Source organism: Dromaius novaehollandiae, chromosome 1, assembly GCF_036370855.1.
Source record: "Dromaius novaehollandiae isolate bDroNov1 chromosome 1, bDroNov1.hap1, whole genome shotgun sequence".
In the NCBI taxonomy this organism is placed as follows: Eukaryota; Metazoa; Chordata; class Aves; order Casuariiformes; family Dromaiidae; genus Dromaius; species Dromaius novaehollandiae.
This window is the reverse complement of record NC_088098.1, coordinates 58,085,613-58,113,190: the sequence shown is the minus strand read 5'-3', so window position 1 is coordinate 58,113,190 and position 27,578 is coordinate 58,085,613. Positions and strand designations below refer to the sequence as shown.

The 27,578-nt window shown below is 38.9% G+C and overlaps 2 protein-coding genes across 5 annotated transcripts in view; one reads left to right on the top strand and one right to left on the bottom strand.

The window, feature by feature from the left end:
* Positions 1–9,920, top strand: part of STAB2 (stabilin 2) — a 94,509-nt gene extending 84,589 nt beyond the window's left edge. The window contains exons 64-69 of the mRNA XM_026117928.2: positions 232–351; positions 1,238–1,396; positions 3,642–3,749; positions 6,329–6,457; positions 7,624–7,743; positions 8,414–9,920. Coding sequence (XP_025973713.2) covers positions 232–351; positions 1,238–1,396; positions 3,642–3,749; positions 6,329–6,457; positions 7,624–7,743; positions 8,414–8,464 — 687 coding nt within the window. The 3' untranslated portion in view covers positions 8,465–9,920. The remainder of the gene's footprint in view (positions 1–231; positions 352–1,237; positions 1,397–3,641; positions 3,750–6,328; positions 6,458–7,623; positions 7,744–8,413) is intronic.
* NT5DC3 (5'-nucleotidase domain containing 3) overlaps positions 9,914–27,578 on the bottom strand; it is a 46,130-nt gene continuing 28,465 nt past the window's right edge. For 3 of the 4 annotated variants that reach the window (XM_064513635.1, XM_064513639.1, XM_064513643.1), the window contains 12 exons: positions 25,013–25,087; positions 24,441–24,496; positions 21,254–21,344; positions 19,711–19,848; positions 18,115–18,175; positions 17,759–17,861; positions 17,523–17,624; positions 16,446–16,527; positions 15,997–16,122; positions 14,648–14,788; positions 14,215–14,279; positions 9,914–13,107 (listed from right to left, as the gene is read on the bottom strand). In XM_064513635.1, the coding sequence (XP_064369705.1) occupies positions 12,846–13,107; positions 14,215–14,279; positions 14,648–14,788; positions 15,997–16,122; positions 16,446–16,527; positions 17,523–17,624; positions 17,759–17,861; positions 18,115–18,175; positions 19,711–19,848; positions 21,254–21,344; positions 24,441–24,496; positions 25,013–25,087 (1,302 nt within the window). In that variant the 3' untranslated portion in view covers positions 9,914–12,845. The remainder of the gene's footprint in view (positions 13,108–14,214; positions 14,280–14,647; positions 14,789–15,996; positions 16,123–16,445; positions 16,528–17,522; positions 17,625–17,758; positions 17,862–18,114; positions 18,176–19,710; positions 19,849–21,253; positions 21,345–24,440; positions 24,497–25,012; positions 25,088–27,578) is intronic. The other variant, XM_064513630.1, reaches the window with a different exon arrangement.

The following is a 27,578-nucleotide window of genomic DNA, read 5'->3' as shown; positions in this document are numbered from 1 at the left end:
TAGCCTCACAGACAACGAGGGCCCGACTTCTATAATTCAAATTAAAATATAATTGTCAAATCACCAGGTAAAATTATATTTGAAATACAAACTTCTCCCTTAATGTCACTCCAAAGTTGCTTCACAGCTAGTAACAGAAAGTTTCTCTATCATTATTTATATGGTATACTTTCAGCTGTCATCACAGCTCTCAATTACCCTCTGTTAAAGCTGAATTTTGTTTCTGTCTAGAAAATCATGGCTTACTCCAACAGCTCTAGGAAAGGGAGACAGTTCCTGCAGTACCTCACAGACCTGTCAGTTCGTGCCACACTCTTTGCCCCAAATGATAGTGGGTTAATGGAAAATGAGGTGAGACTTTAAAAAAACAACTCTTTTCCTTCCGTATGTTAGTAACACTTTTTTAAACAGCCATTCAGGGTTTCTGTACTCCTGGTAAAATCTTAACTTAAAAAAAATCTTACCTAGTATGACATGACTTCTGTGTATCACCACATGGTTTAAAGTGTGCTCCTGAAAGGGGTGAGTTTGTTTTATCCTTTTCTCTTCTGCAGTCAGGAATATGAAGTTAGAGTGTTTGAGTCACTACAGTGAATTTTCCACGCAGAAGTTTTAGTTACTAGATAAAGGTGTCTGTCTGAGATGAAGTCTGCTCCAAGTTATTGTTTCCAGAAAGCTCTATATGACTTTGGTATTTCGTATAAATACATTACAGGAATCTGTTCCTGGCTTCATTTGTATGCTTGTCCTTTTCCTCCCTTGAATCAAATGTTGCCTCAAACAGCTAAGGTGCAACTCCAGCTACTGAGGGAAGTGAGGCTAGCATTCTCCTCAGGAACCAGCTATCCCTAAGCCAATGAACCTGTCCAATGGAAGTTTGGGCATTTAATGAAAGTGACCTGCAAGTGATTTCTCTTCACATAGGTTTATGCCCTGGTTTGCATCTTCAAGCTGTTTTGAGTATCTCTGAGACTCATCACTTCATATGTCGTCATCCAGAAGAGTAAAATTCTTTATCCAGCCAGAATAAAGCTATTGCCTGCTACACACAGTACTCAGAAGCAAACAGAGATAGAGGAGCCCAGTGTTAGTATACAGATTTCCCAAGAGCCTCTATCTCATATTTCACTTGCTGCAGCATCAATAGCAAAAAAGGTCACAGACATTTAGTTTAGCAGCAAATGTAGTAGATTAAGCAGTTTCATTAATATTCCTTGTATTTCACTCTCATTTTTAGACACTTTCTGGGCGAGATATTGAGTATCATTTATCTAATGCAAGCTTAATGTTTTATGAAGACTTGACCAATGGAACCACTCTTCTAACACGGTTAGGGGAAAAACTCTTAATAACAGACAGCAGAGGCCAGGAATACCAAGCCCTCACAAATGAACAGGTACTTTTTTAAAAAAAATCTTCCACTGAGATACTGAGTTCAGAGGCTAATATTGTGAAGGTTAATAACTGCAAAGCTCTGACCTACAGAATTTGGAAACTGTTCAGGTGGCATGCAGGAATCACAGCATGGTGGGAGACAGGCTTGACTCCTGGACTGGCAAGACTATGGAAGAGGGCAGCGGGACAGGAGGAGAGATGAGGGCAGCAGCTTATCATTGAAGAAAACTGTTGGCATTTTTGTGAAGTTTCTTGATAACTTTCTAGGAGAGGGAAGAAAGACACCAGAGGTGCCTTGTTCAGATCAAAAGCAGACAAAACACAGGTTTGCATTATTTATTGCTATTAAAAAAGGGCAAGAATTCACATCTTTTTTTGCAAAGGGGGTGTGCTCTTTAGTATTTTAGGCAAAAAACATCTCTTAAATCACTCCAATTTTCATTTTTTATTAAAAAATGCTCACTGCCCAAGCATTTCAAATGCTATGGCAGCAGCCCCTTGAGACCGAGGTTGAGACTCTGCTGTGAGTGGAGCTGTATAGCTGAACATGAAAAGAAGAAACCCTGCTTCTACAGGCTTGCAGTTAAAATAGGCTCTAGAGCATGGCACTTGAACCAAGGAAAATTGAAATATTTTTAAATCCACCCTGTACTCCAACCTAGCAATCACATTAATGAAGTACACCCTCAAGAGAAATCAGTTGTGCCACCACCAGGCTAACCTGTATCACTCATTAGCAAGCTAGAAGCTCTTTTTGATCACTTTGATCTCTTAAGGAGAACCTCTTCCAACTGAAATTAAAAAATCCCTGGTGTTCCCTTACTTCCTTTCCTCAAAAGCTGCCAAGGGGAGGATTTTTAGCTCCTCTAATCAGCTAAATCCATGCTGATGACACCACTTTTATACCTCTGTTTAAAATTCACTACAATAAAATTAGTGTTCCTCAAGTGCTGTGGGAAGGGTTGCACTAGTGAGCATTTGCTGAACACAGCCATCCTCCTCACGCTCTGTCTACAAGAGTCAAGCTACAGTTATGCTAACCAGGGTGCCAGCATAGAAAGGCAAGGGCAGCAGTCACCTTCCAAGCGCACTCCAGCCAGCTAAGCACATACCTTTTCCACAGCACAAGGTAACAGCCCCATGTGCATTCCCCATGCCATGAAAAGGGGCAGCAGAAGTAACAGAGATCAGGACACAGCATGACCCCCACCATCTTTTCTGCAGTGCCGCTGAGCCTGTGCCTCTGTAAGCACAGAAAGTCATTCGGTGCGCTCGCAGCAAACCAGGCATTGCATAGGAACAAACAAGACCGTTCACAGTATTTGGCCTTTAAAAGGGAAATGTTTCATATTCAAAATGGCATTTCAGAGCTAAAGAGAGACACAAAGCCTCTATACTTCAGACCTCAGCCACGCTCAGCATATATTGGGCCCCAGGCACAAGGGAGAGAGCTGGCAGCAGCTCCCTGTTCTGTTCACCAAGGGGAAACCATTTTGCAAAGATGCAATGTAAAGCAAAGCTTGCAATAGCAGAGACTGCACATGAACCGTTCCTCCCAAAACATGGGGTTGGGCTAGAAAGGCTCAGGACTGGCTTAAGGCAGTCAAGGGCTCCCAATATCAGTAGCGTTTAGAGAAATTATGGGTTAGCAGTATGACTGATCCTGTTACTCTTTCTCACATCCTGGCGAGCCACCAAATGGGACTAGCTTAACCTGCCAACTCACTGACTATAGGCCACCAAATAAGCTATGGGTAGCAGTTTTCCACCACTGTGTCCCAACTCTCAAGGATAAGCAATATCTGCGCAAGTGGCATCCTCAGCATAGAAAGTGGGTGTTGACTGGAGGAAGACAACTACACAACCTCGCTTGAGGGAACAGCATGGAGGCAATCTGCAGTCTGTCTGGCGCTTATCCTCTATGTATAGGAGTAACAGCACTCATAAGCAGAGCCCAGCAATTGCACAAACATTGCAAAAATGTCTTGCAAAAATAAAAGAAAAAAAAGGACAAAAATGCTTGAAGGCAACATACAGGTAATGATGATGGCTCCCTCTTGTACAGGACAGCCTTGACAAACCTGGGACCATCTTAGGCTGATGTCCATTGAGACAGTTGTATAATCCCACAAGAGATTTTTCCTCTATGAATCAGTAATAGTCATGGGAAAACAAGCTTAAATTGTATTCCACTCTCAGAGGCAGAAGGATCAAAGCTCAGTTCTCACTGTTCTTTCTCCTGATAGAACAAGATCAGATTCGTGGATGGAAGTGCTATTGTCAAGTGGGATATAATTGCTTCCAATGGGATAATCCATGTCATTTCAGAGCCTTTAAAGGCTCCCCCAGCACCTGTAAGTATATATTGATATGGGTGGGGCAGGGGAGCTGTATCATCTCAAAGCCACTGCTAACTTTTGCAAATTCCCAGTTTTGCTCCTCTATATACAGTTTCAAGTTAACAGGTTCCTTTTTAAAAGAAATGTAGAAGTTGAGAATAAGGTACTGGTGAAGGTTGTTCAAAATGTTTCTGTCTGAAAAGGTGTTCCCATCATTTTTTTTTTTTAATGGAATCACTTAGGCTCTCTTCCCACTCAAAGCTTTATAAAGCTCCATTTTTGTTCTTCCAAAATGCTCATTCAAGGTCCTAAGGAAAATTTTTCACTCTTGGCTTTTCATTCATTCCTATCCAAAACAAGGTGTTTTGAAAACAGGGGGTTTTTTTTTGCATGCATGAATTCCTGCAATGATTCTAGTTATCCAATTATCTCACCCCCTAGACCTAAGACTAGCAAAACCAAACCAAACCACGCGTGGCAAAACAGCACAGTTTAGAAAAGGATGCCCTCCTTTCAGTGCAGGCAAGTAGAGTTAGCAGTTGCATTGCTTTAACCAGGAGTTAAAATGATACAGGCTCCAGCAGCGTGGATACAAGCACATTGTTCTATTTATTTCACACTAGCAAAGTTTACTGCTTTGCTTGAAAGGAAGGAAAACATTTCCTCCAGCCACAGAGCAACTGGGATGCTTCACAAAACTGATTCCTGTCTCCCTTAGGAAAAGGGCATAGTGAGCACCTGCATTTCTGTGTTTCCCTGAAAAACATTTTCCTTAATGAAGCATTCAGATCTGCAGTGTTAACACTACCCAGCTCAGTTTCAACTAGGCAACTCAATTCACAGCCCAGCACAGGCTCAATATTGCCCTTACAAAAACACCCACCATTTAATCTGAAGAATTTTCCCTTGGGAATCCTTCAGCCGCCATCCAAGGAATTAATTCTGATCCTTCTCTCCATGTGCTGGAGGGGTCTCGCTCCCATTTATAGCCTGTTTATCCCAGCTCTGATTTAAAAAGTAACCTGACTTGCCACCTTCTTGGTCCAAAGGAGTAATTCTACTGATACCAAGTTCTCACTTTCATTTTGTTCTGAGCAACCATTTCTCCTTTACAAACCGATCTGCTAGTTCCTAGAAGCTCAGTAATATCCCCACACAAATTTGGTTCGCAAAAATCCCTTACATCCTACAAGCCTGAGAAGTAGGAAATGGTACACTTAGATAACAGTGTAAATTACAGCCTGAAAAAAGGATTCAAAATTATAGGCAATTTCTGTCAGTATATAGCAGCATGATACTACATTTTTTTTTAAATACCTTTCAAACACTAGAGGGCAACTAAACCTTTTTCAGCATTTAGCTGTCAAGCTGCATCATGTCAATTACTTTGTTTTCTAAAAACACAAATGCAGAAGGCATATTATCAGTTAGGACAATAATGGGATTAGTTTTGTCAGGGTAAATTTAATAATTTGTTTTCTAAGCAGTAGGCCCTGGAGCTAAGACTTCACATGGAAAAGCAGAAGTAATCGCATACGAAGCTTTTCCCCATCACGGATTCCTCTTTGCTTCCAGAATTATCAGCAAAAAGCAGTCCTTTGGGTAGACTGCATCCCAAGTGCCTGAGTGGCCTGGTGTCCCTCAAAGACAAAATCATCCTCACCTTAAAATGGCCAGTCACCTTGATGATATCGAGTGATATCACTATCACAGAGCTGCAGGAGGCAAACCAAAGCCAGAGTCTGGGGATGTTTTTCTCCTTTAGATTAAATCCAGATTGAGTGCAAGTTTCCCTCAGTTCTTCGTATTTAATCCAAGCCGTATAATACATAGCTTATAGCATAGTTTATTCTAGATATTGCAAATAACCACTTAAATTGACACTTATCTTCACCTGCTTGACTGCAGAATGATTTCGAGGTGAAGGCGTGGTAGGTCTTGGGACATAAGAATCTACAGAAGGCCAATCCTGGACCACTCACACAGAGCCCAACCCTGCCCACCCTCCATCTGGGCTGGCAGTCAGTCTAACAAACAGGGTGACAGGCCACATTTCAGAGCACTTTAGCCTTCAGAGGATTTAAGCCCTCCTAGGCAGGGCTCTGAGGGGATGGCGGATCTTCTGCTAACAGGCAATAACACAAAAATCTCCCCAGCATGCGAAGTGGTGGGTAATAAGCTTGAATCCACAAGGAGACTTTAGGGTTTGTAACACAGGTTTTTAAAGCTGCTGGAGGGAATTTGGTATCTACTTTCCTCTGCAGGCTGATGAGATTTCAGCTTCATCTTGGCCTCTAGAGCTTCTTTGAGAATCTGACCAGAAAAAGTCACTTAGGCATGCTTTGTGAATAAGGTGAAGCTATACTAGAATAAATGTCCAATACACAGTTTAAAAAAAAAAAAACAAAAACTAGTTTGTAGTTATCAAAAGGCTACATTGAGCTGTCTCTAGGGATGATGTACCAGGAAACACAAACAGAAAAAGCAGTTCAGGCAGGACTAAGGCAGGATCTCAAAGAGATTTCATGGGCTCCGGTGCTGGAAGGCAACCAGTGCTCATCACCCCATAACTCACCCTCTCTCTGTGCTTCTAGGCTTCTCTTCATGCTGGTTCTGGGACAGGAATATTCTTTGGCATCTTTCTGGTTATTGGAATTGTGGCTTTTATTGGATATTCTTACCTCAGATTCAAGAAGAAAGATACAGGCTTCCAGCATTTCAAGGTAGGAGGCAGACAAGAATGCAAAGCAGAGGGTCAGCACTTCCCAAACACACTGCACTGCGAACTCGCAGGTTCCAGTTGCTAAAGGCTCCGTGTATTTTATTAAGTCAGCAAATATTCCCAATTGCTTCACACTTGAAAGGTTCAGACTGAAACATGGAGAAAATGGGATGACACCCAAGGGAAAGGCTCACACACTTCTCTTGAGCACTAGCTTATATTTGCCTACTGCAAGCCAGGACTTCCCCAACCAGGGTGCCCTAACTGCTCCTGCTCTCACAGACACACTTCCAACACCACGGGCTGTCCAAAAGCTTACAACAAAACAGGTCCAATGCAGAAGTCTTTGTCTCACCAAGAAAATCAGCTTTAGGGAAGCAGGTAATTTCAACCGCTTAAAGTGAACCTGTTTTCTTTTCCTCCGCCATTGCACTGCTAATAGGTTTGCTCCTCTGGAGGAGCAGACATTTGATAGAAAGCAGGCCAGATTCAAAGTCTAGCAAACTGAAGTGTCTGTCAGGACTCAAATGTGCAAGTTTTTATACTGATATACTCACACTTGTTTCCTCTGTGCTTAGATCAGATATTAATAGAGTCACCTAACCTTATTAGCCTTACGTAACATCTTCATGGTGGGAAACAAGCCAGCAACAACAAAGCCAAGAGACAAGGAGGGACAACAAAAATAATGCGCCACAGAAAAACCACAACTGATCCAAAAGAAAGTCTGCCTAGAGGCAACCAGAAATCCCTCCCTATTCTAGCCTCCGCATAACTTGGGCATTGTCTTCTAGAAATGAAAGAGGAGCTGTGAGCCAAGTGGAAACACTTGTATTTTTATACAGTAGCAGTGAGAGCGCTCAGGAACAACTAGTTACCTTTTGTGGTAGGCACAATGCCAGTGCAACTCTTCCTCTCCCATTCTTAGCTATGGCTTAAAAACAATGAAGGAGAAAAAAAAAAAAAAGGTACCAATGTTAAATGACCTGGTTAAGATAATACAACACCACAAAACACAATTCAAAGCTGGAGACAGTGTGATTTAGATGACAAAGCCAGTTCCTTCACAACACTGCATGCAGTAGTCAGCAGTAAAGCTTAAGTGCCCCACTTAATGCACTGTAGCAGGAAGATGGATTTTAAGGAGATTTGTGTGATTTTACGTAGTCAAAAGATGACACTGACGTAACATCACTGGACAAGTCACAGCCTTCAAATATCACCAACCCCTCATACGAAAGTTCTTCTGCGCTGACTCCACCAGAACCTACTTATGATCCTTTCTCAGTAAGTGTTCATTTTGATTTGAAATTGAGACACATGATTGTAAAATCGTGGTAAGAGGGAATGACTTTATAAAAGGAAAGTGTCTAGTTGAAAGTTGGGAAGACATCTATGTTCCCAGCTTTCTTATCTCACCACTGCTAGGAATGGTGTAGCCCTACCTGTGGCAAAAATGAGGCTAGAGTCTACAGCTCTATCTCAAGTAATAAATAATGAGGCTGTAGCCTACCTTGAAATCTTTTCTTTAATCCTTCAAACAGATCTGAATGAAATAGCACTTCAAATGCTGCTTGGTGCCAGTGACCTGTCTATGCAAACACTTTTAAAAAAGGCTTTAAAATTTGTTTTTACTTCTGCAAACAGAACTGAGTGTCATGAAAGCATTCCGTAGAGAGTCTGAACTGCAATGGGAAAGGGGTGGGGAAAGGAGGGAAAGAGTCCAAGTAAAACGAGAATATCTGGGGTAGTTTTGATGGTCTCATTTGGGAAGAACCTCATACAGATGCAGAATCTAAAACACGTAATAAGCCTTCTGAATACACTGAAAAGTCTTTTTTGGTGCACAAATGGCACATGCATACTCTGCTCTCTGTATGGACAAACTTGTCAAAAAGTGAATTTTGTTTCTGAACAATATTTTGAAGTCTGATTTTTTTCTTCTTCTATTTTATAGGATTCAGATGACCAGCAGCTTGTGATGAGTGGTCCTCATGATCAGAATTAAAGTCTGAATTTGGAATTAGTCAATTATGAAACACATTTCTATTTACACTTACTGTGAACAAATAGCATCTACACATTTCATGGAATAAGATCTCTTGTTACAAATTAAAAACCAAAACAAAAGAGCATGACTTGGTTTAAGATGCAGTCTATAGATTTCACAATGTTACCAACTTCAGAAGCGCTGGCTGTATCTAAGAAACATCCACTATGAGTACCAAATGAAAAAGTCCCAAGTAACCCACTCAGAAGTGAGCAGAAACTTGTTTCTCTGCCAAAAGCATAAGACTCTCACTAGCATGCTATTTTACAGCTCTTCTGTACAAAGTTTAAAATGGCCTCAAGCACACTCAGGTGCTAACTTCGCAAATATCCTAAATTTGCTCTTGCTCTGGCTCTTCATTTTGGCTTGGTTACAACTGGAATAGCATGAAACAGAACATGTTAACTAGCACTAGTGACCTGTATTTTTAACAGTTGGGGGGCAGGGAGCAGTACATTTTTTTGGTAAGAATTCTAGCAACAAGAAATGTGAACATCCTATTTGTTTTATTTGCCTGTCCTGGCTTTTCTGTCCTTCCTCCAACTTCACTGTTTTGTTTACACCTCAAATAGACTGTACAACGGGAAATAGTAGCAGCGTTAGCAAGAAAAATAGATCATATGAAGATATGGAAAAAAAAAAAATCAATTCTCACTTGAGACACTTTTTTGGAAAAGTGGACAACAAAGAAGTACCTCGCCACTTCATGTTCCACATTCAGTTTTCTAGTCTGGGAGGAGCAAAAGCTATCTATTTAAGTACCATATTTCTGCCAAGCATGTTAGCACTGCCTTTCAACCAATATGCAGCAATAGCTGCTGCTATTTTCACCATGCTATTAAAGTGAATCAAACTTGAGTTTGATTCTCTTTCATTTCCTCCCCTCAAAGCCTTAATACCACAGCAAATTGTGAGAACACTTTAGAGACCACAGAACAGCAAGAAGAGAAAGAGATTTCATAGCTGGCAGCAGTAATGTTCACATATTATACACCTCTGGTGTTTACTATGGGGGAGAAGGAAGAGGGGGTATCATTGTAAGAAAGTCTAAGTTCCCTCTAAACATATCCCCAGGATGCCTCATATCAGAATAAGGTATATAGGCAAACCTGCAAATCACACGAAGCCAGCGTCGTCGATGCTGCTATCAAGCACAAGCAAGGCAATTTAATGAGAAAATATGACCAAATGAAAGAGACGGACTGATGACTCCTCCCTTTCCCCCCTCCACAAAATGCCTTTTTAGTTTTACTTGAAGATACTAGAATTTAGAAAACGAATATATGCTTACGTGCACACATGTATTTAGGGGAGCTTTCCCAACTGAATTTTGTGATTAATAGAACTCTTGTTCTCCCCTTCTCCCAAATCACTCACAGAAATTAAGGCTCATAAGGACCAGGTGGATGAAGTTCAAGCATTTATTTTTGTAATAATCATTAAATATTTTTATCACAAAAAAGTTTCAACAGTTCATTAAACTCTGCTTTTACTGACAAACTATTGTCTTCTGAGTTTTTGGTAGAACAGGGGAAAAAAATACACATACACACACTTTTCCTTACTCTGGTGTTCAAATGAAATATACCCCCAAAATTAATATAAACAGACATTGCCCTTGAAACATGCTCAAAAATCCATCTGAAGTCAGTAAGGTAATGTTACAGTACTTAATGCAGACAGCAGAAGTGTACAGCTCAACTTCGACATTACAGAAAAGCCAAAACATTTTTAAAAGTTAAAGTAAGAAGAGTATTCTATCACTGAAAAATAAGTAAGAATACACTTTAAAATTCTCACTTAAATTCATATTGTATATAGTTTTCTTACGGAACAGTCTTCCAGTAAGTGAATTTTTCATGCAGTGTTGTTTATTTCAAGAAGTCATGCAGTATAAGCAAGATTTTACTTCAGCTAGCTGTTGTCACACAGCTTTGTACAGTGATCAACTATAAATTTTGACTGATTTATAAGTTAAGATAGAGGAGAGGAGAGAGAAGGAAATTATCTACATGCTATACATTTTGTTTCAGGATGATGTCATCCAACCCAAGTAAGCCATTTCTGCTCAACACAGGAAAAGTAGGCAAACAAACCAACTCCTAGCCAAATTAAAGAGAACAAACATCACAGACTTATAATCAACAAAACATTATCAAATTCAGTAATGCACCACGGTGTAACACAATACTACTAATTGCTGGTAGTAAGATGAAGAATGCACAGGGATTTTTTTTACTGTTTTTGAACAATGCATTGGGATCTCTGGAGCATGGAAGGTGCTACCCACAGTAACACCAAGTTCTGTCCTAGCTGAGCATTAGGATAAAGAACTGAAGGCAAATTGGGGATATTTCCATCCCCAAATTTCAGCTTACAAAACAGCCAAGAAATCATCAAGTTATGCTAAACACTTCCTGCACAGTCCCACCAACAACTCCCCTGATACAGCCAAATAAACTTCTGGCAAAATTTTACCCCCCACCCCAAGCAAAACAGCAGGGCTGTCAGATGAACTTACTCATTTCAAGTATGTTCATCTGTTTACACACACACACACACACACACACACAGCGTTGCATGTCAGGTTTGAACTAGGATTGCAAGAAAACCACAAAAACAAACTATAATCACCTTGGAGGACTTCAGACTGATTTCAAGCATACCGGAAAACTGTTTATGAAATTGTGCAGACTGGATTAAAATACATTCTTTACCTTGCAAACGTGCTTTTAAAAATATGAAAGATACTGCATATGAAATTTAATACAGATACTTGCACACAAATACAGACAGGTTAAAAAACCCAAACAAAGAAGAAAACTTTTGGTCACCAAAAGTTTGTTTACCTGACAGTCACTGTAGGAAGCAAGTTATGCCCTAAAAGGAAAGGAAGAATAGCATGTGCTGTACATTTTGTTAATTACAGGCTTTTAAAAATAGAGCCTTTAACTAGAATTTGAAAAACATTCATCAAATTATGTATTCTAAAGTGGCTGGGGTGGAAAGCACCAGTTTAAAAAGAAAAACTCTGTTTCCTTTGGACACAGAGAAAGGAAAGCATCTTTGTTTAAAAATAATTATACAGCAGTTCCATAAAGTGCCTGTTTGAGGAAACATATCAACAAGTGTTTTCCTTGTGCAAAATAGACAGCTATCAGCTCAAATTTTTGGAACGCATCAGGCTGCACAAAATTTGTGTTTATGCATTCCCTATAATTATAATAATTCAATAAAACCTCTAATCTGCACAGTCAAAATTGTTTTGCTTGATGCAAAACATCTACCACCCCATTTCAGCTTTGAGGGTTTGAGCAAGAAAAAAAGTAATCAGAGAATCCTGGTTTTCATCTTCTCATGTTAGTTTTGTCCATTGTGCGTGTTTACTTTTAAATGTAAAAAAATTACTGAAGGCTATATGAAAATACATTCTACCCAAGGGAACAGCAAAACTGCATTGCATACCATTGTAAGACAGTTTAAAAAAATTTTTAAAGCAGCATTTAAAATAATTGCAACTCTAAAGCCTGACAGAGTTCTGTCTCAACTTCAAAATGCACAGAGACTCTTGAAATGGCTTCATTATCAGAGGGTAAAGTATTTAAAAGTGCTTTGGAAATTAAAAAGAAAGGTGTCTAAAAGTCAACACAAGGAAGCTGAAGCATCTCAAGTTTCTAGCCACACTTTCAGATTTAAGCTCAGGTCCATCTACAGCAAAGCAGAGTCACTACAAGAACAGAAAAGGTACAGACAGGAAAAGCAGCCCATCAAGCCCATCAGGCTGAGTATCTGTACTGTAATCACTGCAATGCAGCAGAGAGATCCACACAAACATTAGAGCATTAGCAGGTACCTGAACTAGCTAGAATAGCTATAGCAGCACAGAAAGTTAAAATGCTTACACCATCCCTCTCAATCTCACCATAGACTGGCTAGTAATTGCCTATCTCTTAATGACTAATACCAGATTCAAGCTTTTTAGCTCCAAGCTCCATCACAGGCTCCAGATAGAGCTCCATTCTGTATTTTTGTAAAGCACAAGGCTGCAGACAGAACTTTTCCAATGAACAAGCAAGTAAAAACAACAACCTTAAAACACCACCATCCTTCCCTCCCAGCCCACTACTATTTTGGCAATCTCATCTCTTCTGTTTCTAAGAAGAGCTCTCGCCATTTCTGAGCAGGAGAGGCGAAATCAGATACTACGCTTCTGAGAACAAGCATGAGTTACATCTAAATGAAGGTAATAGATTTAAGTGACTTAAAGAAAATACAGCTACATTCAGAAAAAAAAATATATGTATACATTTGCCCATTTTAGAGAGAATAAGCCAAGTGCTCATTTGATCTGAACTGTCTCTTGTAGGAAGGGAATTCTGAATGTACCAGTGCACAGCTGGTCTGACCAGGCAGGAAGTTCATGTTGCAAAGGAGTCCTCCTTGGATAAAACGTGTAATCAAGCTCATAGTTCAAAAGACAGCTCAGTGACGCCATGTAGATATCAGCAAATCTAGACAGACGTCTTAGGAAGTAAGTTGGATTCTCATCAGTTCTGAATAAGCTTCCAAACTGTGCGTTGAAGAAATTCCTGTTCATTTCCCTGTCCCCAAAAACAGAAAACATAAGGAGAATGAAGGGAACCTATCTGCACACATCTCTACCAGCTGTCTTCCAGAATCTGAAGCAAGCAGTTCCTTCAATCTGTTCTATGCATTATTCTCTTGCCGTTGCGCTCCAAACCACCTAAACACACCAAGAAAGTTTTCTATATGTAGCCCAAATCTAGTTATCGCAGTGATGAACAGACAAGCTTCATGTTTCTCCCACTAAAAATAGTGGCAAGCTGCTTCTGACTTCGGAAACATGGTATCTCAAGCTTTCATTTCTGGAGATAGTGAAAGAAAGCTTTTGTCTTCATCTAAATCCAAATGATTATCCGTTTGTCTCAAACATACAAAAAGGCTAAAAATATGCAAAGATTTGGCTTAACATAGACAAAAAGCTTATACATATCTTGGAATTAGCTTTTATTACTAGTTACTCCCAAGTATCATTCCCATTTTATTCACTTCTACCTGTTCTGGAGAAGGTTGGCGTTGGTACTGTTGCTATCTTGCCAACGGTGTATTTCAGACACACTGTATTTAGGGGAGTGCTACCTCATTATAGCAGCTTTTTGAGTTTTAGCCCTGTCACCTGAATCTGTGAGGAATCCATTGTTCAGTCCAGTCTAGGGCAGAACCCAGTTTCCTGAGACATATTACATATAATAGGAACAAGCCATCTAAAAAAAAATGATTTAAGTGATATTTCCTAGATATAGAAGCACATTTTCAAATCATATAGAAGTTAAGCTGTGTAATCAGTAACAATGGTGACAGCTGAACAAAACAGAGGGACAGGAGAACTGAACAAAGAAGGAATAGTATTAGGCCTGATGTTACCCTTTCACGCAGAAAACCAACACCTGTTCTGCAGAAAGAGAACAGGGAAAAGGGGTTCATATGCACGAAGGATCAGAGGGGACAAGAGCTGTGCAAGAGATAGGTGGAATATTGCTTTACATAATTAATTTTAGAAGGTCAGTAACTACTGAGGAATATAAATCAGGGATGGAGAGAAATTCTAAAGAAATCTGTGAGAGACATCACAGAAGACCTGGTTAACCATGAAGCATATTGCAAATACTTGATCTCCCATTTCTTACCTCATATCCTTTCTTTCCTTCTTCCATTCTTCTAAAATCATTTGTGAATCAGGATCACGGTGAACCTGGAACATAAAACATGGATGACAAGTAACTAAGGGTGCCCTGGCAAACAAACCTTTCCATTAACAAACCCTTATCGGCTGACAGGACAAGAGCAATGCTTCAGAAATCATTATATGGGAGTTACCCAGCTGCATTTTAAACAATCAAAGGCCACAATCAATCCGGGGTGATCATCAGTGAAGGAAGGAGACAGGAGTTTGAGAAAATTCTCAAACTAGCTGCCCAAGTATTTGCATTTATTTATCTACAGTCCAACTGGGGAGCCTAAATGAGACAGAATACACTTGCAAGGTCAATGTCCAGCATTTAGAAACTTTGCTGTATCCCTTCTGCTATATAGAACCGATTACACATACATAGAACAAACCTGCATGTGTTCCAGTAATCCAGTCAGGGTTTGTAACCAGGTCATGGTTTGAATGTACCTCTCTGTGTTCATGATTTTAATCTCTGATCGTAACTCTGGAATAATTGCACCAGTGCGCCAGCCGTGCTTCAGGGTCAAATCCTGTTTACCAAGAATTACAAAACACAAGTATTAGTCCTCAAAGAAGTAGGTAGAATTTGAACACCCTTTATCTCAAAGAGTATTAAACTAATTGCTTCTTATGTATAAGCAGAAATATTAAGCAATGGCACCCAAACTGTGCCAACATGCAGTAGATTATTTAGAGTAAGCTCCAAATCCCACGCTAAGACAGAGAGAACAAACAATGAACACCCAAACGCTTGCAAGTGAGCGCTAACTCATAAGGTTTAAAAGAAACAGTAGGAAATTCAAATGGCAGATGAGACCTCTGCTGCTGTCAGAAGTATCTGCAGGAAAACGTACGTTGGGGCAGTGCTCTTTTACCCTCACACTCAGCTGACAGAAGGACTCTGTCGGGACCGCTAGCTGGTCAAGCTTCCCCTGACAAGGATGGCTGTGTTCTTTCCTCCATCGTGCCCGAGAAGAACAGAACTGCCGCCCTCTTCCTTTGGCTCTCAGTCCACTGAAGCACCAACACTCACATTTTTTTCAGTTCCACTGCCTATGCTTAATTACCTTCCTAGCAAGCAGGTTGGGGCAAAAATGTTGACATTTTCCTCTGATGAAACATGATACCACAGCTTAGAAGAGGCTGACAATCACTCATGTAAAAGGAAAGCCATACGCAGGCATTCATAGGCAATCAATTACAGAAGAGTTAAGCAGTGCCAACTTATTCTGAGGTAACAATTAACAGTACATTTGTTTGTAAGGCAATATGAAAAAGCCTGGATAGCTGGGCTAAGAATTATAGTAAGACCTTGGGAAGAAAGTTTACCATTTGTGACAGGAAGATTGTCTCCTGTCATTCAAAACAGAAGTTCATTCAGCTCTTACTATGGTTGGTAGTAAATGTCATCCATATCTGCCACATCCTATATGTTAGGATATCCATGTTTACTCTCTGTTACATCTGACACAGCCAGTATCTGGATCAGCAATACAAACTTGCACATTCCTGGGCTCAGTTTGTAAACAAGTTAAATGATACAAATATGGTCAGCCTTTTATGGAACCAGTTCTCTTAACTGCGAGAAAAGCATTATGGCTTAATTACCGACCCAAATTCTGTCACATTTAGAAATCTCAAATGAAAGAGCAGTATACTGAAATGGGGAGGGAGAGAGGGAAAAAAAACAAAAAGCCTCGTCTTTTTTATACTATTTCACGAAAGGTAAACTACTTACTGCCAAGTCACTGTAAATATGATCACCGAAGTACAGAACCTTAGAACCCCTCCAGCCAGTAAGCTTCAGAAATTCATACAAGTTGCCCTGAAGAAACAGTGATTTGCACACTGTAGTAGCAAGTAACTTGCACATTCAGACATGAAAAAAAACAGTTAATACACATCTAAAAATATTTTAAGAATATTGCCCTCAATTTAAGTATTATGAATCCCAAGTTCTACAGGCAATTTCAGTAATACTATTATTTTTCACGTGCACTTTAAGAGGCAAGTAAACCACACACATACATTACCAACAATGAATCTGCGCTATTATTTAATTGTAAAAATAATCCTCTTAAATAATACATCTGCTTTTTAAAAGCCTTTATGACAGCTAAAGAAGCTTTAGGTTCTAGGAAATAAGTATTAGATTTGAACAGAAATGAAAGCTTATTGAAGTCGTACCTGTTTGTAAATCTGGCCTTTCTGCAATTTGTGAATTTTGTCCCAAAGCAACACTCCCCTTTCATTCACCTTCCGAAAAGGTCTAGAACAGAATTGAATAAATTGCCACATTCCTGTAGAAGTGCTGTCTCTTCTTAAGAGGAGATTAGAATTTTACTACTAAAAATATTCAAGTTTTAAATGAAAAACATGCGCTAGAGCATCTGAACATCTTGTGGAAGCCAGAAAAAGCAAAGCTGTGTCAACTTTAGCCAGGTAAATGAAATGTTTCTATCCAGTATACTGATGACATTTATAACAGAGCTCAAGAACAACTGCTGAGAACTAAGACAGGGAACCAACCTTCCCAGACAGAACAGTGCTGATAGTCTGTCATTAAGAAGGAAAGAAGAGAACACGACAAAAGTGAAAGAATGTTTTGCTCAGTACCTCATTTTATAGGCACAAAGCAAAGGGATTTTAAGCAGCTGAAGAAGGGGGAGGGGGAGAAATGATGGCCAGAAGTTCTTTCCAAAATTAAAAAAAAGTAATAAAAAAAAATCCCACATCTATCTTACTTCACATCATATGTATGCATAAAGAAATAGGTCTTTTTCAAATGTCAGAGTAGAGCATACACATTACAAGTGTGTTTACTTAATTGATGAGGTAGTACAAAGACTCCAGCCTATTAGCCAGTCTGCTCTTTACATATCATTTCTAACTAACCAAAAACAGAAGCAATAAATAATGTTTCCAGAAATGGGGACTGATCCTGAAATGTACCAAAATTTCTCTAGTTTAGTAGGAAAAGAAGGCACTTCACCAAAACGCAGGCTAAAGGTGTTAGAAGACAGTTCTTTGGCAATAACGCAGCCCAGTAGGCCTGGAATAGCTACTGTCACTTTCTCAACAAGGAAATGGTACTATCTGGACTTCAGAATTGGGTGTTTCATGTGTTCTGTCATGACCCTAAAAAGGATTTCATCAAATACGATTTCATTTTACATTGCATCCAATTAAAGTATTTCATAACATGCTCTATAGCCTTATATAGAATAAATTGTTTGAAACATTCCTTACTGAGCAAATACCCACCTTCGCTTATCATTGAAAAAGTTTGGCTTATCAGCTTGCACAATGACAACATCAAAGAGGTCCCTCCAGTCCTTGCCTACTATGAACTTCATGCCTTTGTCCCTAAAAAGGACAGAGGGATATTAACAGTGAAGCATAACAGCAGTGCATTCATCTATGCAACATAAGGAATTACATCAGGATCTCATCCTCCCCATCCTTTATAGTGTGTACCTGAACAGCAACTGTTCACTTACACAAAGCTGCTGGGACTGTTTGTAATGAGAAACATCTTCTTGCCATGATCAGCCAACTTTGCTAACACTGCCCGAGTTTGTTCGGCATAGCAGATGTATTTCTCTATGGGGGTGGGGGAAAAGAAAATATTAATTTAACAACAAAAACAGGTATTCAAGAGAGTATTTTCCTGTGTTCAGTCCAAGTTCAGAGCACAAGCTTATACTTTAAAAAGTGCACCTTAAACAAACAGAAATACCTCCTTCAAGCTTTAAAATTTAGAATTTGTAATCTTGTATAAGGAAGCCATAAAGGTCATTATATTATCAGGAAAAAAAAAAAAAACATGCTGACAGATGATCTCATTAGTACTTACCAATATCTGCTTCAATTGCTCTGTACATTATTCCCTTGATGTGGACATCCCGGATTGAATCCTGTCAGGAAAGCAACAGAGTAGTAAAGAAATGAAGAGAGGAAAAGAAAAAAAATAAAACACCTTTCAATTATAAAAACCATGCCCACTGCATAATTATAGCAATTTGCTTTTATAAAAATTACTTTCTCTGGATTACACCTTCAACTTCAAAAAAGCATAATATGCTATTATGCAGACGTCACTACTAGACAAAGAATAAGCTTATCCTCCAGGAAAATAACCTTGGACTTTGGGGAAGTAGAGAACTCCATAGCACAGGGACTGCCTTATGTAATGACTGCAAAAGAGCTCAGAGGGGTAAAGTGGGGTGAAAGCCCTCAGCAAAAGCAGACTTGTCACAGATTTCTAATTTTGGAGCAGAACACATTCCTTTCCTCTTGCAAAAAATACAAACGCTTTCAGTCAGAGTCTTCAGATTACAATCACTCCTAAATAACCTGTCATTTAAATAAGAAAGACTTATGAACAGATGAAAGAAGCTAAATGCTTAAGCAAAGGAACCATATGGAGCTCTAAAAGCATTTGGCAGCTCTACTAAGCTGGCTCTGCACCAGACTCCTTTGTTTAGGATAGTCGTACTGCCATTTTGGCACTTACGTAGGGTATGTCCCTACAAATTCTCACCGAATCCTGCTATGGCGCTTTCAAAACAGTAGTAATGCTGAGCAATTAAAAGTACAGAAGTTTCTACAGCACTTCAGCAGAAACCACAAAAGCTAAAGCTTTGAGAAGCCTTTTGACTCTACGCAAGCACGCATAGAAGGGAAGATTACTTCAGCAGTCAAAAGTTTGTTAAAGCCTGTCGGACCTGTTTGGGCAAGTGAGAAATTCAACATTCAAGAACATCATATAGGCGTAAAAACCATAGAAGTTTAAGACATGTCAATAAGGGGCTGTGAAAAGATTTTGAACAGAAAGGCAGCGCAGAAAGAAATATCACTAAGCTACTCGGGCACGACCTTTTCTGTTACTAAATAACTGTGACAATTTTATCTCCTCTGTAGGATACATCCTGAGAAATCAAGAGGACGAAATTCCTCTCGTCATTATCACTACATTTTTGAGGGGAGGAAAAGAAGGAAGAAGGTGAAAGAGATACCAGAAGCAAAAGAGAGTAAATGATTATGTATTAGTAAAAATACACAGATAACACAGCTGAAACCTTCATGCTAGAATTCCCTGCAGCCCCTTATATTTCCTGCTAGTGAGAAAAGTATACCTTTAAATATCAAACAAGAGAAGCTTTATCAGCATGAAAGATTCCCACTTTCCTCCCATTCCCCTCAAGTCTACAGAAAGAACAGCAGCTCAGAATGTGTCAATTTTAAAGCAAATTTCCAAAGTATTCTATGGCTTTTTTTCAAGGTCTGCCAACATTTTGTTTATATTTTTATGGTTCTACAGGAATAATTCTATACAAAAACTAAAGCTCACATATTTGACTGAAGCCAGCGCAGCAGGCTGAGGTTTCCTGAAGTGCTCATGGAGAAGATTCGCAAATGTAAAGGTTTACCTAAACTTCAGAGTTAATACCTTGACATCTTTGTACAGATGAACAGGTTCATAGTCTATGTTGTTTTTCAGAAAATGTTCATTCACACAAGAAAGGAGTGTCATCTCTGGCAAGGAGAATATATCCATGAATTGCTTCATTGTGTTTCCTTGTGAGCTCTGCAGAGGGAGGGGAAAGAAAGAAATGAAATTATAACACCTTTTTCTTTATTTAATGAACTTAAACAAACTTTCATTCATTCAATATTCAATATTCTGTTTGAACTAACAGACTTTCAATACAATAATGCCAAAAATACTTAGCTTTATTTTAAAAATTAATCATTAATAATCTACAAAAAAAAGCATTTTAATTCATAAATGATATAAGAGCTAGCATTCAGCTAAAAGTCAAGAAAAAGCTTGGAAAACCTGTTCATTGGACATATACACTTCTAGAAGTAAAGATCATTGGGCATTAAAACGGGACAGCTGAGGGGGTATTTTGTTGTTTGCTTTTTGAGTAAGTGAAATAACAACTACGGCTGCAAAACAATTTGCCTCCTTGAACAAAAGATAGCAAAAATATTAAGAATCTACAATAACTAAAGCAGGAATGGAAGAAAAGATTTATAGTCTGTAAAAGCTGTAGCTACAGTTAAGTTTCACAAAAGTTGAGCTGAAGATCTCACTATACAGAGATAAACACAAGCCAAATACTTCAAGAAGAGGGGGACCACATACACACAGAACAACTATACATCTTTCCTGAAGACTGCACACTGGTTAGAATCAAAGAAAGAATAGCTCCTCAGAGACCAAGGCATCCCATGACAAATGCCAGACACATTCTAGACTGCTTCAGCTGCTAAAGAGACCAGATTTGGGGATTCTAATTTCATTTCCTTAAAGTAAGAGCAAGCGCAAGTAAAACTAAATGCTCCACAGCAGAATGAAGGATCTTTCCCTGCCCTGGAGATCTTTCAGGCCAACATGGAATTAACACCCAGAGGTAGAAGAGGGAAAATAATTTTGATTTAGGCTAAAAAGACAGCATAGTTCTTTGTTTGGAGACACAGAAGAAAACTGCTAGTGAGAATATCAACTTCCCCCACAAAGTCAAGTTCTGAACTTAAAACCTTTTATCTTCTATCATTTATCTTTGTCAAATCCTTTCACTGTCACTGTATTGGCCTGCCTATGAAGGATGCTGCATTTACTTGCTGCTACATTGGCTAAGCCACAAAGAAGTACGTAGCTTGGGAAAGACATGAGATATGGTTCAGTTCCCAGCTTTTATCAGCTTGTGTATGTGCAACACTGAGCAAGTGGCTTGATTTTTCTATGTTCTACTTCTTTGTCTACACAATAGAGGGTGGGTGAGAGAAGAGTGAAAGAAGGAACTATAGCAAATGGGAGAGAGAAAGGATATTTGCCATTTTAGATAGCAAACACTGTATCTAGCACCAGAAGTCAATCAGATATTGACAAAATGTAACTGTTAGTAGGAACAAGATCAAACTGCAAGTCAAAAAAAAAAAACATACAGAAGATTTCATTTTTGAAGAGTAGTTTGTGTTTTTACCTTTCCATAAAAGTCACTCATTTGTTCCAAGGGGACGTGGGAACCATCATACATTGCAATGACTTCTTCATCTGGGACAACGCTGAGGCCTCTGGCAAACATCATTAGCTTTAGTTCAAGAGTCACATTAAAATTTTCAAGTAATTACTGAACGAAAGCCTGACAGATTAACACTTGAATCTTGAGCTTCTTAAAATACTAATAATGTCATAGGTCTGCTCTTTGGTCTGTAAGTTAAGACAGCGTCTTTCCTTACAGGACAAGTAACATTTTAACAAGCTCACGCACAGGGAACACATTCCAATTTTAAGTTCTTATCACTTTCTTAAGAGAAAAAAAAAAACCACTAATTAGTCTCCATTGAAACTCTGCCTCAAGGGTTTGTAAGCAGTTAGAGCTTCCAGCTTCTTAACACAAAGTAATTTCCCACTCTGCCTTTGTTTCATAAAGCACAGATGATGTGATAGTGTTTAAACCAGATTATTCTGCAGCATGACCTTGAAGATCTAAGGGAAAGAAAAACACACAACCTCTAACTAAATAACAAGAATTTCTTTTAAAACCTATCAACAGTTCTGCTCCCCAAAATTTTAGATTACTTGAAGGATTGCTGACAAGTAATTAAAATATAAAAGTATAACAACGGATGGGGTAGTAGGAGAGACATCATCTGTCCCCAGAATTTCTTTATTAACTACTATGAGATTAATGCCTTTGTCTGGTTTGGGGTTTTTTTTTTTTAATTTACATTTATAGTATCAAGCATCTTGTACTGAAGCATCTAAAATACTGCAGACATGAAAGTAATCCTCATCAGAGGACACAGAAGTGGGATGCAGGAGGTGTGTTTTGCTTAAAACATGAAGAACACAAATGAAAACCAGACCTCTGATCCCTTTTTCCCCAGCCTACTTGAGATTTTTTTTGCAGCACTTCATGCAAGACAGATGATTCCAATCCTTCCCTTTCTTGGTCTTACCCCAAAATGTTGCAAGGCATTGTAAAACATAAATGAATAAACCCAGTACTTTAAGTAATTAGATTTTATGCTCTCTTTGCAGTGCAAGGGCATGATACACAAGCTTCCTCAGAACTGCTATGATAGCAGAGTCCCATGTTACCTAGCTCTTTTACTGCACATCTCAGTGCTATATTGACTTGTACATAGCTCTGTGCTACTGTACATGGGAGCCCAGCATCCACAAGCCCTGTACACAAACAAACAGTGCAGCTATCTGTATATATTACAAAAAAACCTATTCCATGTCACCCACTTTGCAGCAGGAAACAAAGAGAAGTGTCACTAAAATGTTAAATGTATACCAAGTAATACAATCAGAACAGAAGAGGACTGACTCGTGTTCTAGTCCGCAGACAGCTATGCCAAATGGAATTTGAATACTGCTGAAGAAAATTCTTGTAGATCAGGAGTTATTTAAGCACAAATCAACAGAGGACAATAGACATTTGTGAAATCCAGAGAACAGAGAAGACTGTGTATACAAAGCTGTAGATTAGTTTTGCCAAAAGACCCACAGTCTTTATACAGTTCACAGTCCAGCTGTATAAATACAAACCTTATTTTAGTCCATTCAGAGCATCGATAGATGGCACTAAGAAGACATCACAGTTCATCTACAGTAGTGCTCCGGTTGTTGCTCTTGGAGATGTGCATTGTTACGACAACACCAGAATTGCTTAAATTTCTCAGTGAAAAATGAGGTTGTATACTATAGGCAAATTTTTTGCTACTTTCAGTAGTACAATCAACATACACATATACAGAGCACATGCAAGGTTAAAACTGATACACTGCAACTCATGTAGCTAAGCTTAACATTAGGACAGTTTAGAGGGAAAGGTGATCTACTTCAAAAAAAACAGAGAAAACGTACAAGTGAAATGATAGATTCTCTCTCTCTCTCTCCCCCTCTCCCTCCCTCTCACACACACCCCCTGCCAAGCACCAACATACCTGACCAAGTAGCCTGTCCAGGATTACTTTGGGTGATATGGAGGACAAGGGAAAACAACTATTCAGTGAGTTTCAACACCTCTTCTGGAGTCTTCTTGATTGGTGACCATGTGCATGCTTCAGACATGCCTTCATACTAGGCGTTGACAGCAATTGGGATCTTTTGCCTCTCCACCCTGTCCCACTCGCGGGTCATAAGGCAACACTGCTGATCAACCCACTGCCCACTCGCCTTCTCAGCTGGGTTGTGCCACAGCTCCAGTCACACCATTGCTCTACCTGCCATCTTCTCTCAAGGCCTTCAGCCTTCTTTTTGTTTCCCCCATAGGGCTATTTGGAGAAACAGCATGTAGACATGCTGATATCTTGATGACCAGCTGTCCCAGATACCATCAACGCATGCCATTCTTTTGTCCCTTCTTCTATCACTTCTTCCTGTGCTTTCACACATACATTTCCATTCATAATTTACTCATACTAATCTTAGCATTTCTATTACAAACCTCTACTAATAAATGCATCTCTGGTTACTTCAGATGGCCTTTATTCTAACAAGCCAACATTTTTCCAATATTCAGGACTGACCTAGCTGCCTCTTAAAAAGTTGTTCAATTCCAAGGATAATTACAGGACTATACCATTTTCCCTACACTCAACATTCTGACTTGATAATTTGCTCAACGAATTGCTAGCACAGAACTTGAAGCTTTAGACTCACTGCATAATCTTTATTTTAAGAGTTTAATTTGTTTATAACTTCATAGACAGTTTTTCATTTCTCTAGTTGGGAAAGGGCTTTGGGGAGGGGGGGTGTCTCTGCAACAACACTGTAGCCATGCTAACAGGGTCCCTGTGACAGTAATTTACTTAGAAAGCAACAGTGGAGAAGTCATCAGTGTATTTTTAGATGTCTTTCAGCACAGTTTAACAGTCGGAAACACAGTGAGTCGCCACTATGCGACCACCAGCTTGCCAACTTCGCCAGCTCCAAACTGGGGAATCAGCTGTATCAGTCAGTAAACGTGTGCATGCGTATGTATGTACACGGAAGTGCAAAGAAACCCCTTCCAGTAAGACTACAATGCTCATTCATGCCTGTGGTTTTCCGTACAGTTTCTAATATCAACCTAAAATGTACAGCAACAAACACAACTAGGAGACTCAAAAAAAAAGTGTACATTTGCATTATAAATAGGCAAAAATCTTACCTACCTGTAAACTGTTCCCAGCTGAATATAATGAAAAGCATCAATCTTCATTAATAATGCCTGGGAGAAAGGAGGGAGGGGAAATCAGACAGCTTTTATCACGTCAATTATTTGACATTAAATTATAAAAAAGCAATTTTATCTATAACCTTTCTGGCTCAAGAATGGCTGATCACCTTCAATTCCACTTCCTTCATAGCTTTCAAAATACTTTATGAATAGCTTTTATCTAGGGCTTGCAAATCACTGAGAAAATACACTGTCCGATGATCCGAGATTAGCCGCAAAGAAATATCCTTTTCTAATAACGGTTGGCCTGCTTAGATTTATTCTTTTGCACTCTAAAGCTGTCAAACTAGTGGAAAAAAAAAAAGAGAGAGAGAGACAACAAAACACCCAAAATGCTTTACACTAAGAGCTATAAAAAAATTCAAGCTTGCAATAAGAAAAAAAAAAAACATGAAACAAAATCCTTACTCATCAATACACAGTGAGAAACTGGAAGTCCTAAAACACTTATTTCTTTGGCTAAGTTTTCAGCACTACAGAACTCATCACAAATTTGTTTATACATACCCGGTGCACATCATAATGAAGTCCTCTTATTGCAAAATTGGCATCATAATCATATTTTCTTATTTCTGCAGGATACTAAGAAAAAAGGGCAATGATTTTAGGTTAAAACCTTAACATACAAACAAATCAAGAGATTGTTTCTGCAGGAGTTGAAAAGCCTAAGTTTTCCATGCTTCTCATTTTCACTAATCATTAGAAGATGCTTTTTGATAGGTCATGATATTTGCATGAACATACAATTACAGTGTGACATGCAGTGAGAAAAATATTTTAAAAAAAATCCAAGGCCAAGTTTTCAAATGCAAGTCAAGTGCAGTGCCTGAAGCTAGACATCTGGGGAATCTGTGGTGCACTTATTTAAAAAGATATTTTAATACATGCACCTTTGAAAACATAAGCTAAATTTTATTAAATTCCTAAAATTAAGTAGCTGAAGTACATTATGTTGTGAAGTCTTCCCAAACACTGTCCGTAAGAGAAACAGGCTATAAGAGCAGAATTTCCAGATAGGAAACTTTTAGCTAGAAACCCAAATATATGGCCTCATTTGCAGAGATGACTAGAATTTACTGCTCACTTCTACAGAAAGAAAAAAAATCAATACAGTATCATTGATGATAATAGGAGCAAAAAAATCTCTGGCATTTTCAAGAAAAAAAAAAGCACAGCTATCTGTTTTCATTCTCTACATATGGATCATAATCCTGATTTTAGACTCTTGTGTATGAAATGTAGACCTCAGGGGCATTTAAAGATATAGTGCACTGCAAATAAACACAGATGGGGAGGAAGGAAGAACAGAATTCACAAAAGCTAATATTACCTTGAGAAGCCAGGCTCCCCTATTAGGAAATGAAAAGAGAGAGGCTCCCATAAAAGGCAATTCAGAGCAAGGGCCTAACACGAGAGGCAAAAGCCACTCTTTCCATTGCTTCTGAAGACAGTGAAGGAAACTGGCTTTCCTAGCCTGAAGTTAGCCTTTGGGAATGTGATCTGAATGGCTGCTAAACTGAAAGTTATCCACTACAGTTTCAGAAACTTTCATAAACCAGAGCTGAAGGCTTCAGCCCAACTTTGAAACTGTAGAAGTACAGCTATGGTTGTGCAGTTATACCTACAATGGACTTCAAAACCGCAAAGTTGGTGCTTGCAGCCTCTATCAAGGAAATTTGTTTGCTCTGTATTGTATATCTGTAAAGTCATATATCTGGCAGTACAAGAAATCCTTGCCTGCAAAGACTTCACACCCGGTCAGTGGTTTATTAGGAAAGTAAAATGCCACTAAGACATAAATTCCAATTTTCAAATACCCCACTATGTTACATCCCAAAACAAATGCACTTTAACCATAGGTCTACACTGTAATGTCAGACTTCCATCTATTGAGGTTGTATCTCCCCGTGGGACAGTGCATCACAAAGATCAGATTCTGAAAGCAAGCTGGTCATTAAACACTAGCAGGCTGAGTCACTTCAGTAGAGCATCACATTGACCCAACCATATTGCTCCTGGGAGTTCCTGCACTATAGATACACCCTTGCTGTCCCAGAAAATTAGGTGCTTATAAAAATAAACAGCACTCATCTATTTTAGTAACAATATGTAGTTTCCCCCTCTCCTCCTTGCTCTATAGCATAAAGACAGAATGGAAAAAATAAATTATCAACAGCGCCCAGGAAGGGCACTTTCACATGTACTCACTTTTGATGCAAGGTGGTTTTGTTTGTTTTAACAGCCTTGAGGATTTTGCTTTATGCCTACAGCTATAAAAAGTAGAAACAAAGAATTTGCAGTGCTGTATGTTATCATTTATGAGTTGGACACTAAAGTGACTTTTTAATCATATACCAAGGCACATTTGTACATATTCCATTTTCTGTGTTCTTTTCTCACTACAAACATTACCACTTACAAACACATTTTTTAATGCTGAATAAGGATCTTCATGGATTATTTTTCAAAAATACGGGCTTCATCACTTCTTCATTTTATACATGCATAATCTCATTAGATTGGATAGCATTTGTAATACCTCCTTGTTTAGAGATGTACATGTATTTGTGTCATGTGCTCTTTCCTCAGGTTGTTTATATGTAACACAGGTAACACATGGTTTACTAGAGAAATTTTCTAACACTTCTCAGGAGAAGTTCATTTTCAGCTGATTGCAGTTCTGTCAGGCTTTAACCACAGGTTGACTAGGAAAAAATAATACATGCCAGGTGCCTGTCTTAGGCCAGGGATTTTGTTCATCTGTTTTTAAGAGGTAAGATGTGTTGGTCACTCCAGACAAAGCTAGAGAAAACTACTTTTTTTTTTTTTTTTTAAATTAAACTAACTAAAGGTGATCCTTCATTCCCTCACACATTCTACAGAAGAGTCTTAGAAGTTGGCAAATGCATTTCAGGCATATTCTCCACCTTTTCTATGAAGGCCTCCATACATACATGGCTAAGTTATTTGCCTTTGGGGGAAAAAAATAAAGTAGATTTTACAGCCTGAATAGAGGCTCTAGCTATCAACACATGCACACACACACAAAACCCTCAACTTCTCCAAAAAGTTT